This window comes from Macaca thibetana, chromosome 17, assembly GCF_024542745.1.
Source record: "Macaca thibetana thibetana isolate TM-01 chromosome 17, ASM2454274v1, whole genome shotgun sequence".
NCBI classification, from domain to species: Eukaryota; Metazoa; Chordata; class Mammalia; order Primates; family Cercopithecidae; genus Macaca; species Macaca thibetana.
Window position 1 is genome coordinate 92,520,322 of NC_065594.1, and position 14,315 is coordinate 92,534,636.

A 14,315-nucleotide genomic window follows, 5' to 3' on the forward strand; every position below is an offset into this window, starting at 1 on the left:
TGACCAACATGGTGAAACTCTGTCTCTACTAAAAATACAAAACAAAACAAAAAAATTGCCAAGTGTGGTGGCTCACGCCTGTAATCCCAGCTACTCAGGAGGCTGAGGCAGGAGAATCACTTGAACCGGGCAGGCAGAGGTTGCAGCGAACCGAGATCATGCCATTGCACTCCAGCCTGGGCAATAGAGCAAGACTCCATCTCAGAAAAAAAAAGAAAAGAAAAGAAAACTATTTCAAACACAGCTGGGCAGAGGCAAAGCATACGAAGACCCTCCCTGCATAATGGTGAAATCTGTGAAGTCAGGGACAATCAGAGAAAGCTACAGGCCAAGACTGTCAGCAGACATGAGGGGCCTTCGAAATGAAAGAACTACTCTACTGGTGTTTAATGACACGCTTAGAAACCGCACCATAAACAAATCTAACAAAACAATAAAACTCAAGAAAAGGGAAGCTAAGCTATGACTCTGTTTTCCTTGTTTTTTGAGACAGGGTCTCTGTCTGTCACCCAAGGCTGGAGTGCAGGGCACGATCCTAGCTCATTGTGGGCTCGACTTCCCGGGCTCAACTGACGCTCCCACCGCAGCCTCGACTACAGGTGCCACCACCATGCCCAGCTCATTTCTGTATTTTCTGCAGAGATGGATTTTGCCATATTGCCCAGGCTGGTCTCGAACTCCAGGGCTCAAGCAATCTAACTGGCCTCAGCCTCCCAAAGTGCTGGGGTCATAAATGTGAGCCACCACGTCCAGCCTGTGATGATGTTTTAAAAGGACCAAACAAGTTTACACTTGGGCAGAGATTAAGTCCAACATCTGAATCCATGCAAACACACTGATATATGCCCACATGGACACCCATGAACTTGAATGATGCCATGCTGGACGTAGGCCTTGATATGTTTTGGCTCTGTGTCTCCACCCAAATTTCATCTCGAACTGTAATCCCCAGGTGTCAAGAAGTGACTGGATCATGGGGCGGCTCCCCCATGCTGTTCTGGTGATAGTGGGGCAGTCCAATGGGAGCTGATGGTTTTAAAAGTGGCAGTTTTCCCCACGCTCACCTCCCCTTCTGCCATGATTGTAAGTTTCCTGTGCCCGCCCCGCCGGTCATGTGGAACTGTGAGTCCATTAAATCTCTCTCCTTTACAAATTACCCAGTCTCGGGCAGTTCTTTATAGCAGTGTGAGAACAAACTGACACAGGCCTGAACACCAAGAGGTAAATATAAGGACACCTACACTGAGGTGTTTCTTTCATTGCTGAGGTTGTTTCTTTCATTGCTAAGAATAACCATCCAATTACCTTAAAGTATCAGTCCTTGACTTTAGGTGTCACTATGGATGGTTCAATATGTTACCCAGAAATGTTGACAAACCTGAACTTTCTACCGCTATTAAATCCAGAATGAAATTCAGGTATGTCAGTAGAAATTCCAATATTCAAATTACTGTAAGAAAATCACTTAAATCAAAAGTTGAAGGATGTTCAAGGCCCATGCTGAACAGCAGGGAAGATCAGATTTCCTTACCCAACACTGAAAGAGAACAGGGCCCCACTGGACACATGAGTAGCTAGAAAACAGACGCAGCACCCAAAGCCTTCACCGACATGAGTTCGCTCCGTGTCTGCCCCACAGGACGTAGGAGGCACTTGTCACGACTGCCAGCGCTGAGGACCTTGCTGCTCATGGGGAGCAGCTCTGTAGGTCAAGAGGATCCTTGGCATGAAGTCCACAGGCACAGGCGCTTGCCCTCCTGCAGTTCATGTGTGTGCGCGGCAGTCCACGGCTGGAATCCGGGTGTGACTTAAGAGAGAGCAGGGCATACAAGAGATCTGGCTTCCCTGGCTCTGCTGGGATCTGCGCTCCCAGAATCCAGCTCCCTGAGTGTGGAAAGAAACAGGGGAGCCCACCCATAGCCCTGCTGAGCCCCAGGTGAGAGCCCAGGGCTGATACATGGGAATGAGTCACCTTCAGAGGGGCCCATTCAGGCCCCAGAAGAGCCCACAAACTTCCCCGCCCAGCCCCGAAGAAACTGTAGACCTGCAGATGTAGGAGCGAGCTAAGGAGTGCCGCTGAAGCCCTGGGGCAGTTCCTGCATCCAGGGGAACCTGAGGAAGGAGCCACACAAAGTGAGTCCTGCACTGTGAAGCCCAGAGAGACAGAAAGAGGGATTCACACTTTGTAGCATAGCTTCTCCTTGCACAAGCAGCTTTCAAATGCAGTAACTTTGCAAAGATGAGCTAATATGGTTTGTGTGTTCTTCTTTAGTAAATTTGTCATAAACAGGGAAATGTGCACACTCTGAAAAATGGCAGTGCTGGGGACTAAACTGTGTCCTCCCAAATTTCTTACGTTGAAGTACTAACCCCCAACGTGACTGTATCTGGAGGTAAGGTCTTCAGGAGGTAACTAAGGCTAAATGCGGTCATAAGGGTGAGGTCCTAACCCAACAGAACTGTGGCCTTATAAGAGGAAGAGAGCCAGGTGTGGTAGCACATGCCTGTCATCCCAGCACTTTGGGAGGCCGAGGCGGGAGAATTGCTTTAGCCCAGGTGTTCCAGACCAGCCTGTGCAACATTAGCAAGACCCTGTCTCTACAAAAACTAAAAAAATTAGTTGGGTGTGGTGGCATGCACCTGTGGTCCCAGCTACTCGGGAGGCTGAGGAGGGAAGACCACTTGAGCCCCAGAGGTTGAGGCTGTAGTAAGCACTGACTGCACCACCGCACTCCAGCCTGGGCGACAGAGCGAGGCCCTGTCTCAAAAAAAAAAAAAAAAAAAAAAAAGAGAGAGTCATCTCTGTCTGTACCATCTCTAGCACAGCAAGAATACCACCATATTCCTGAGTGCGCAGCTCAGAAGACAGTCCTCCCCAGAAGCCAACCATGCTGGTAACCCTATCCCAGTCAGACCTGCAGCCTCGAGAACTGTGAGGAAATACATTCCTGTTGCTTAAGCTGCCCAGCCTGTGGTATTTTGTGATGGCAGCCCAATAGCCCAATGTGAGTGGCCCGACTTAGCAACTGTCAACCTCACCATGGTGCCAAAGGGACGCACTCAGGGGCAGCCATGCCTCAGCGTCCACACAGCCCTTCGGTTTCCACTCTCCGTGCAGCACTCGGTAAGCTACACGAGATATTTACACTTTTATTTTTATTTATTTTTTTGAGACAGAGTTTCACTCTTGTTGCCCAGGCTGGAGTGCAACAGCGTGATCTCAGCTCACTGCAACTTCTGCCTACCTCTGCCTCCCAGGTTCAAGCGATTCTCCTGCCTCAGCCTCCTGAGTAGCTGGAATTACAGGTATGCACCACCACGCCCGCCTAATTTTGTATTTTTAGTAGAGACAGGGTTTCTCCGTGTTAGTCAGGCTGGTCTCCAACTCTTGACCTCAGGTGATCTGCCCGCCTTGGCCTCCCAAAGTGTTGGGATTACGGGCGTGAGCCACCACGCGTGGGGTCGGCTTCGTGTTTGATTTTGCCTACGTGGAGGTTTCTGGGTATGTTAAGGCAGGCTAGAGTAAGCCATACTGTTTAGTAGCAGGTGTATTCAAATGCATTTTCAACTTAAGATGGTTTTTTAAAAGTAACGTGTTTTTTTTCAACCAACAAAGCAAAGGTAAATAAAGTAAGTTTATTGGGATGTAACCCTATCATAAATTGAGGAGCATCCATACGGGCAAGCTATAAAATCTGGAAAATTTAAATCAAATTAAATTCTGCTTTTAAAAAGATGCCTTAAGTTAACCAAGCATTTTGATAACATATTCAAATTTAATATATAAAAATAGATGTATCCTGGAAGATATAATGAAGAACATGCCATGTGTATAAATTCAGAATACCCTTTTTATACAAAGAACCACAAAAAGTTACAAAGACAGCCTTCAGGAACCACACTTAGGAAAAGTGAGCCGGAGCTGCCTTCACGCAAAGCCTCCTTCAAAGAAGTTTCACAAAGACTCCAGAACCAGCCGAGTTTTGTGAAAAAGGAATTCCAGGTTTTCATCAGGCTGAAATTAGTTACAAACGGAGGAGACTGACTCGGGTGTGCTGAGAATCTCAGCCTCGGCATCCCAGGGAGAAGTGCCTCTCAGAGTTCCGGCTTCAGGGAGCCTTGTCGCAGTACCAGACCGGTCTCATCGGCACAACCAGAACAGAAAGAAACAACTGCTCACCCGTCCTCAGGGCTTCGGACACACTCAGCACACCGTGGACAGCGGAGGAAATGGGTTCTGCTTGCTGACCACCAGCTTCTGATGCTGATGCGATATGTAGCCTTTGATGTGGCCCTGCAGGACAGAAAGGCAGGAGCTCGTTTACATTTCTGGATCTGAGTCATGTCCAAGATGCTGGGTGATCTAATAAATTTGGCATTAAGCATTGTTCCCCAAGAGTGGCACAGTTCAGTTCAGCGGGAGGACAATGAATAAAAATAAATACAATCGACCCTCCATATCCATGGTGGGTTTCACATCCGTGAATCCAACCAACTGTGGACTGAAAATATTTGGAAAAAAAAAAAAACGCATCTGTATTGAACATGTACAGATGCTCTTCCCTGCCGTGATTCCCTAAACAATACAGTATAACAGCTATCTACAGTGCACTATTTTAAGTAACCTAGAGATAATTTAAAGTATACAGGAGAATGTGCATAGCTCATATGCAAATACTACGTCCTATCAGTGACTGCAGCATATGGGGATTTTGGTATCCGAGGGGGTTCAGAGACTCAACAGATACCGAGGGATGTACCGCCGGTAAAGAATATGCAAACAGGCTGGGCGCGGTGGCTCACGCCTGTAATCCCAGCACTTTGGGAGGCCGAGGCGGGCGGATCACAAGGTCAGGAGATCAAGACCACGGTGAAACCCCGTCTCTACTAAAAATACAAAAAATTAGCCGGGCGCGGTTGTGGGCGCCTGTAGTCCCAGCTACTCGGGAGGCTGAGGCAGGAGAATGGCGTGAACCCGGGAGGCGGAGCTTGCAGTGAGCCGAGATCGTGCCACTGCACTCCAGCCTGGGCGACAGAGTGAGACTCCGTCTCAAAAAAAAAAAAAGAATATGCAAACATACAGAGTATCCATCCCCTCATGCTCCTAAGGTCCTGGTGAATGGTATTTCCTGGGCTAAAATTAGTTCTACCAAAAAAAATACCTTCAATAAAAGCAAAAGATATTTTAACAATTTTAACACCACCACACTGAAGCTTCAAATTCTGGTCTGAATCCTGCTGTGAGTAGCTGCTTAAATTTAAAACTAGGACTCACACACCATGTATATCAAGTTAGCCAGAATACACTGAACTTCGTCAATGTCCACGTCCTCCACCTGCATGAATTTCAAGGCGACCAGAAAAGCATCCAGAGACAGCTGGTGTGTTTTCAGTAACAAATACCTGGAAGAGGGGAGGAGACGGGCACTGTGGTTACTGACAGGACGCAGCACTCCGCAGCCAAGAAAAGGCACCTTTTAATAAGCCAGTGTTCTAAAGGAGCACAAAAATTCCCACCTATTAAACTCTAAAATACACTCTCAAAGAGCTATTAAATCTAATTTGACTTTTCAATCTTAAAAAAGTCACTAGTACAAATACAGTTTTTAATTATTTTCTAAATATTTCATTAATCTAAGGTGCCTTTTTTTCACATTTTAATCTCCCTGAAATCAGGAAGCACCTGACAACGGGCTGTGTCTCACTGATTCAGCGAAATACAGCCCCTACTCTTTGTGATGTGCTACCCACAGCTCTGTACAAAGTTGGCCTTTGCCTGAAGTTTACTGAACTGAGATCCTGCTGGGACGAGGCCTCAAAAGACATGTGAGGAAAGGAATGACGATCTCTGCGTCTGCATTTGTGACAGGCGGAGTGGCTGGGAGGGCTGCTTGGTCAGGACTAAGGGAGGGGAGTGAGTGGCGAGTCCTATGTGGTCTGATGAAACGTGGTACCGCGGCTCTCAGGGCTGATGTTCTCAGGTCGTCTTCTCACACAGAATCCGCTTACCTCCCCCAGAAGTCGAGGCACAGCTTGTGCTACTCACGTGTCTCTGCGCAGGGCCCCAGCAGGCAGTGGGCGGAGGCTTCATTTTATCCCACCCAGCGGAAGAAAGATGACGACCCTGCCCACACGGCAGCCTCCTTTCTTAGCCTGCAACGGCCCCGGACGTCTGACCGCTCTGCCGAGAGCCGCACTGGGAGCCCAGTGCGCTGGGGAAACGCTTACACTTTCTTAAAGAGGTTCCTGTAGGTGATGATCTTCAGCTTCTCCAGGATGAGGAAGATCCCACAGCGAATGAAGAAGGCCTCGTGCTTCGCCAGCGCCTCGTGCAGCAGCAGCAGGTTGCCCTCGCTGGTGAGGGGGGACACGCGTCAGAAGGAGGGTGAGTTTCTCACACAGCGTGCACGTCAACTCTCACCAGGCTTGCACTTGTAAAGCCCCAAACAGAAAGGACGGCACACTCTACCTCACAGCTCTGGTTACTTCCCACGCCAACTCTCACCAGGCTTGCACTTGTAAAACCCCAAACAGAAAGGACGGCACACTCTACCTCACAGCTCTGGTTACTTCCCACGCCAACTCTCACCAGGCTTGCACTTGTAAAGCCCCAAACAGAAAGGACGGCACACTCTACCTCACAGCTCTGGTTACTTCCGCAAACTGCATCAGGTGATACTTTTTCAGGAGCTCCACAGTGGGCATGTGACCCTAAGACAGAGTCAATTTTCCAGAATGAAAACACTTTCATTTTTGACAAAATTGTCTTTGATAAACATTCATATCAAGGAATTAAGTTTTAAGAAAATTGCAACCTGAGTTTCTTAGATGTCCACAGATGAAACACATCACAGTACATTAGGAAAACAACACTGGTCTAGAAATCAGAACACCTGGTGCAATACACGTGCGTCACGCCATGACACGTGACCTTGATCTTGACCTTCTCACATTTCTTTGCATTTCTACAACAGGAGAGTGATAACTGAAGAAATGTGAGTATAAGCATGTGATCTAGGAATACGGAGGTAGCTTCCAGAAGAATCAGCTAAGAATTTGACACTGGCTGTCTCTTAAACAGGGTGAGAAGTGGGGAGGGCAGGGCCACAGCAGCACTTCTCCATCACAATCCATTCGGAATTACAGAAGTTTTAGCCAGCTGTGTGTAATGCTTTTCTCGGTCAATTAACTTGCCAGTTATTTCAAGTATCAAAAACACATTTTAGTAACTAAATGAAATACCCAGAGAGAGGTTGAAATGACATTTTTTCTTTCTCTGTGAATCCACTGCTTTTAACTTAGGTTTTAAGGGAGGAATACAAATGATAGGTACTTATTTTGTCACATGAATATTAAACTGTAGAGCTAAATACTTTAAAGGGAAACAGGACACAGGGAAAGCTTTTCTAGAAGGACCTGGAGGCGTAAGGCATGAGGCTCTGGGTTTCGGCCACACACGGTGCATGTTCCTTCTTCATTCTGGGGTGTGCTCCTACATAGCTCAGGCTGTGATCAACCACTGTCTGCTGGGTTTTAAAAAGCCTATCAGCTGTCAACTTCGTGAAAACACCAGGATCTATAAACAGGGAGTAACAATCACTCACCAATAGCATTTTTACTGGAAGCAAATAGATCAGAATCATCCTTTTGTTCTTTTGACTAGAACGGTGACAATGCTCAAAGGCAAATGACAGGTACTCCTCGGCTGCAAAGAAGGCAGAGCCAGCACGCGTGAGACCAACGCACCTGCTTCAGGCCCCTTCCTGCTCCGTATTCTACCACCGTCTCCTGATTTAAAAGGCAAAAGCCCCCTCCCTTTATTATCTCAAAAAATATCAGCCCAGTTTCATTTCTGTGATCAATGACTTTCCTTAAGTAAAATCTATAACCCCAAATTCAACAGGAACTGCCTGAGAAGTCCTACTTAACAGAGAAAAACTGAAGAAACTAACTTTCACAGAGATTCTGATTTGCCTAAGGTCATCTGGCAAGCCATTATGATAACATTTTAAAAAGTTTGACCCTGCTCAGATGATTTCTACATTCATGAAAAATGTAAAGACATATTTAAAAATGTACCTCCACAATACATTTTAATCACTCATAATTCAACAGAATGAAAATAACTTAGTGAAACACCATCCTCCAGCTTAACATAGAATTAGTGATCATATATCTTCTATTTTAAATGACCACATGCTTTAAAAATTTCTTATTAACGTATATTAATTCTGTCCTGACAGCAATCTTAAAAAAGGATTCCATTTCATATAAAACAGATTTGAATTTAATAGATTTCAAAATACAAAAGTAATTCTACTTGTCAAGATTAATCCTACAAACTGCACATGACAGGCCTGCGGAGAGTTCAGCCGCACGAGGAACTCTCAGAACAGGCAGCAGCTGAGCCTCGTCCTGAGGCCGGAAAGCTGAAGGCAGAGGAAACGTCAGGGGTTTCTGGACAATGATTCCACATTCTCCCAAGGTGATGGGAAGAGGCTTTGCTAAGGCTGGGTTTGGGTCAAGAATTGGGAAAGTAAGATGTTCCTGTTTATGTAAGTTCTTCCTGAACAGTGATACTAAGTCCCAAATACAAGAGAACAGAGATGCTCAGAGCTGCAGAGGCCCTCCCTTATGCAGAATGGGTCACCAGAAGCAACAGGCCCTAGGGTCTGGGTTGAGGCCTAGGGAACCCACAATGAGACCACACACTGCCTCTGCTCCTAAACTGTGTGGCCACATTGGCACAAAAAACATCCAGTCTTGAACAGTGAGCGTGAATGCTGTGGGGCCAGTGTCGCTTCCAAACTACAAAGCCATGACCCACAAGGAGCCCTGTGGGGCTGAGACCAAGGAACAAGGATTCACTCAGAGTCTGCAGTATCCCACCCGCTGCCAGTTTGACTTTTGCAACCTAGCCTCTAAAAAGTGTACCTTTGCTACTGCCCGAGGTAATCTCAAATTCTCCTGGATGTACAAAAATGCATTTTTCTTTCTTTTTTTTTTTTTTTTTTGAGATGGAGTCTGGCTCTGTCACCCAGGCTGGAGTGCAGTGGTGCGATCTCGGCTCGATGCAAGCTCTGCCTCCCAGGTTCACGCCATTCTCCTGCCTCAGCCTCCTGAGTAGCTGGGACTACAGGCGCCTGCTACCGCGCCCAGCTAATTTTTTGTATTTTTAGTAGAGATGGGGTTTCACCATGGTCTCGATCTCCTGACCTTGTGATCCACCCGCCTCAGCCTCCCAAAGTGCTAGGATTCAGGCGTGGGCCACTGTACCCAGCTAAAAAATGCATTTTCTAATAGTTAATGCAAGCTGAGATTTTTCTGCTGTCTTTGAGGGAACCTTAGTCATTTTGCATCAAATAATATATTTCGGTTGGAGTTAAAAATATCTAGTGGGGTATAAATCTCTGAAATTAATAAATTAATGAAAGTATACAACAACTGAGATACTCCAAATATTCTCTTACATAAAGGGAAGAAAATCACCACAATCTCTGCAGACATTTTATCCACTTAAATACAATCAGGGCTCCGGGAATTCCTGGCAGTGAAATGGAAAACAACATCTCTGAGAGCTACAAGGCAGAAGATCTATGGCCAGCGCTGGCTTTTTGAGGACACAGAATCGCTCAGTAATCTCGGAACATCACACTCTCAATGGCTTTCTATTTCTTTTACAGTCAAACAAAAGGGTTGGATGATACAGACTTAAATAAACTTTTTAGCTCTAAAGATGTCAGAAACTATGAATATGTCACATCAATATTAATAATCATTTCTGGCTATGTTAGGTATTCAAAAATACCACCTAATGAATCCTCGGAAGAAAAAAAAATCAGTATCTTAATAAAATCCAATAGAACAGAATTTATTTATTTATTTATTTATTTATTTTTATTTTATTTTTTTTTTTTTTTTGAGACAGAGTCTTGCTCTGTCGCCCAGGCTGGGGTGCAGTGGCCGGATCTCAGCTCACTGCAAGCTCCGCCTCCCGGGTTTAGACCATTCTCCTGCCTCAGCCTCCCAAGTAGCTGGGACCACAGGCGCCGCCACCTCGCCCGGCTAGTTTTTTGTATTTTTTAGTAGAGATGGGGTTTCACCGTGTTAGCCAGGATGGTCTCGATCTCCTGACCTCGTGATCCGCCCGTCTCGGCCTCCCAAAGTGCTGGGATTACAGGCTTGAGCCACCGCGCCCGGCCAGAACAGAATTTAAAAGCTTCTCTACCTTTATGCTTCATATTAAGAGAAAAAAAAAAAAGAGAGGAACAGGTAAGAAAAGCCCTTCTTTAAAAGCCCTAGATCTACTAAAAACTATGAAAGGAAATCAACAGTCAGACTATATAAGCCTATACAGTAAAAACTGTGAAAGGAAATGGTCAGTCTATACAAGCCCATAGAATAAAAAGCCAGAGCATCCTTATGAAAGGGCTACTATTTATCTTGCATTGCCTAAAGTTATGTTGCTTCATGTACTTGGGGCTGTGTGCTCAGCAAACAGCTGAAGAAGAGTTTAAAGTCTGGTCTGAGTACAACAGAAGACATCACAAAGAATGATGCCATGACAGCCAATAAAAAATTACAAAAAGAAGAAAGGACTAGTTTCTTGTTCTTGGAGAAAGTTACCAACGTAAACTAATACAATAATGTCAGGTGTGGCAGCAACACACTGCGCGAGGCTGTTTAAATGTGAGCTCTGACGCCAGGTCCAACGGCATATCCCCTGCTTCTAAGTCATTCCATGTGGGATTTGTAGGTTCAAGTCAGTCGCTGAACTAAATGTTGTCCTAATCTCCATTTCCTATGTCAACATAACCAGCATCTATTACAGGGTCAAAAGGCAAATAGAGAAAACAATGATTTACATTCTATTCCGAGAACAGTCATGTTTAGTGAACTCAGAAAGGATGTCTGCGATGCCTGTGAGATTCCAGCATGCACTTCAGAGACCCAGTGTGGATTAAGAACCTTCAATATAATTTCCCTTTATTTAATCAGCTTTGGTGTCAAATATGTATATATAAGTTGATCTGTATTTACACAAATATTCTACCCTTAAAAATAAAATACAGTAATTGTGTTCTCTGAAACTATATTATTCAAAGTTGTTCAGAATGCAACGTCTTATTTAAAATACTGGGAAAAAAGAGATTAGCAACATACCTTGCTTAAAGTCACTGTCAAACATGGCCTTGCGTCCAACGTAGTATTTGTATGTTACTCTCTGTGCAGTGCTGTAATCGTCTTTCAGGTTTGAGCTGTCAATTGCTCTAATTAGGGGTTTACATAAATGGAGTTTGTTGATCTATAATGAATAACAATCCATTTAAAATATTTAAAAACAACAAAAACGGGGTAAAACAAATTACTATGCATGTCTCCTCAAAATGCAAATTACAAAACCTATTATATCACAAAAATTATTTATATAATAATAAAAACCAAAACAGAAAGCAGCCATTGTAGACGACATTCACCCTGGGAGGCTCTGGGAAGCCGTTCCAGGTGGCACAGCCCTGCAGAAGCCTGCGCTACGCAACACCGGCAGGAAGGTGGGGTGCTCTACAGGAGTGGAAAGCCCTGGACAGAAGGCACAAGGCCCAGCTGCTGACACATGATGGGCTGCTCTTCACCTGACTGACTTTATGTGGCAATGGTTTTTGTATCCATCTATCCATCTATATGCCTGCTTTTCCAGAGTTAATTATGACCACAGAAGACAAAAGGCTCTGGAGTGAAACCGCCTGCACTGCAAGTCCAAGCTCACCATGCCGGGCCAGCTGCTTCACACGCAGGTGCCTTCGTCTCCCCGGGCTGGAAGCGCTAACCTCAGAGGGCCGGTTGTCGACAGGAGACATTCAGAACAGTGCCTTGCCCCTAGCAGGCATTCAACAAAGGTTCGCTATTAAGACTAGGAATACGGTTTTGACCACTTCGCAGGCAACGCCAGGGAGGCCAGCTAACCATATGTGGTATGTGGGAGGACAAGGAGAATGGAAAATTGGAAAGACAGACAGAATTCAAACAGAAGCTCACCTTGAAGTAGATTTTGAACAACTGGTTCACCAGAAACAGCATGCCCCACTTCTTAGAGTCCTCTATTCCAGCACGGCTATGGGGAAACAATTTTTTTTAAGTTACATAGCAAATAAAATGTTTATTTCACAAAATAAACTGCCTAAACAAATTAATATCTTGAGATAAAGTACCAAAGCTCAAGTCATATTCATATCAAGTCACATTCATCAAACAAAATAACATTATGAAAAAGATGTCTTACCTGATGGGTAAAAATGAAAGAAAAAGCAAACCAGGAAAATCCCAATTACCTACTTGAGTAACATCCTCCCTCCGCGTCACCAGCTAAAAACTGCCTCGTTTGCAGCAACAACGTGTAAAAGTTAACTGTTATAAACCATTTTGGAAAAATGGAAAAATAGGGCATGGTGGCGCGTGCCTGTAATCCTGGCTACTCAGGAGGCTGAGGCCGAAGAATCACTTGAACCTGGGCCAGTGCATTTCAGCCTGGGTGACAGAGCATGACTCCGTCTCAAAAAACAAAAACAAAAACAAAAAAAAGAAAAATGGAAAAATACCTTCTCATCAGGACAACAAAACAAACCAGTAAAACACACAGAGGATGAGTCCCACCAAGGAAGACACAAAAAGTACACACTGTGGGCGTCCATTTACATGAAGTCACCAGAAAGGCAGGAAGTGACCCACCAGGGAACAAATCCAGACAGCAGAAAGGGCCTGCCCCAAATGAGGGATGAGAGAAGTTTCCAGGTTGACAACCATGTCCTACACCTCAACAGTAAGCAGACAGATAATACTGTAGGTAGTTAATCATGTCCTACACCTCAACAGCAAGCAGACAGATAATATTGTAGGTAGTTCACTGTCCTACACCTCAACAGCAAGCAGACAGATAATATTGTAGGTAGTTCACTGTCCTATACCTCAACAGCAAGCAGACAGATACTACTGTAGGTAGTTCGCTGCATGTAAATTTACCTCAAAAGACTGAAGAAACAGAAACTGAAGCACCTAGGTGAGGTGTGCCTCTGTCTGCAATTAACTTAGAAATAGTCACGTGTTATACAACATTTTGGTCAACTACAGATGACCATTGAGATGGCGGTCCTACAGATTCTCATACTGTATTTTTACTGCATCTTTTTGGTGTTTAGATATGTTTAGAAACAAATAATTCCCATTGTGTTCCAGTTGCCTACAGCATTCAGTGCGGCCACACAAGGGCTGCTCTTGCTCCTGGCAGCCTGGGAGCCACAGGCTACTCCACACAGCGGTGGTGTGTACTAGGCCACGCCATCTAGGTTTATGGAAGTACACAACAAAATGATAAAATCACTCAGAGTCAAGGCACAAAAATACAAAAGTGCCCAGTACAGAAAACAAGCAGGTGGTTTACAAGCCAGAGAACATAAAATTACTCTTAAAGACCAAAATGTGTCCGTATAGAAACACTTAAAATAATGTAAACATACAACTTTAAACTGTTAAAGCCTGTTGTATAACTGCCTGTGAGCTGCTCTAAGCAGCTCTGTGACTTTTATCACTCCCGAGGTGTATGACCTCAAACAAGAGTCTCTCAAGGTCTCGTTTTCCTCATCTGAAAACGAAGACAAATAATAATACTGTTCTATGACTTCAAAGAGTTACGGGAAAACCAAACAAAACACACAAGTACTATGTAAGTCACATAAAATGCTGCATGTATGGTAATATCGTAGCTGGTCTGGCACCAGGAACAATGACCTCTATTGGAGAGTATGTGATGAAAACAAACCCCAAGGGGAAAGATGTCACTGGGGATTTGCCTCTGTCTTCTGAGTGTCCCCTCGGGGTGGAAATGCTGGGTCACACGGTAGCTCTACATTCAACTTTGAGGAACTGCCTTCCCGTTTCTGCACAGCAGCTGCACTGGTTTTGTTCTCCTGGCAATGTGTATGAGGCTCCAGTCTCTGCATCCTGGCTGGCGCTGCCCATCTTTCTGATTACAGTGCTACCACTGGGTGTGGACTGGCAGCTCTCGGAGGTTCTGATTTGCATTTTGAGTGACTGATGCATTAGTCATTGGTGGCTAATGATGCTGAGCATCTTTTCACGCACTTACTGGCCACTTACGTATTTTGTTTGGCAGATTTTTCAAATTCTTTAACCATTTTAAAATTAGATTGTCTTTTTACTGTTGAGTTGTAATAGTTCTTTATATATTCTGGATATTAGGCCCTTACCAGATGTATTATTTGATAGTTTATTATTGGTTTTCACTTTTTTGAGAATGTCCT

The 14,315-nt window shown here is 44.8% G+C and overlaps 1 protein-coding gene across 2 annotated transcripts in view; it reads right to left on the reverse strand.

Annotated features, from left to right (window-relative positions):
* The window catches only part of PCID2 (PCI domain containing 2), a 52,387-nt gene that overhangs the window by 10,229 nt on the left and 27,843 nt on the right, over positions 1-14,315 (reverse strand). The window contains exons 8-14 of one of the 2 annotated variants that reach the window (XM_050767038.1): positions 12,037-12,112; positions 11,164-11,305; positions 7,605-7,705; positions 6,638-6,711; positions 6,229-6,354; positions 5,280-5,403; positions 4,181-4,294 (exon numbers count right to left, since the gene is read on the reverse strand). In XM_050767038.1, the coding sequence (XP_050622995.1) occupies positions 4,205-4,294; positions 5,280-5,403; positions 6,229-6,354; positions 6,638-6,711; positions 7,605-7,705; positions 11,164-11,305; positions 12,037-12,112 (733 nt within the window). In that variant the 3' untranslated portion in view covers positions 4,181-4,204. Of the gene's footprint in view, positions 1-4,173; positions 4,295-5,279; positions 5,404-6,228; positions 6,355-6,637; positions 6,712-7,604; positions 7,706-11,163; positions 11,306-12,036; positions 12,113-14,315 lie in introns of both variants that reach the window. The other variant, XM_050767037.1, reaches the window with a different exon arrangement.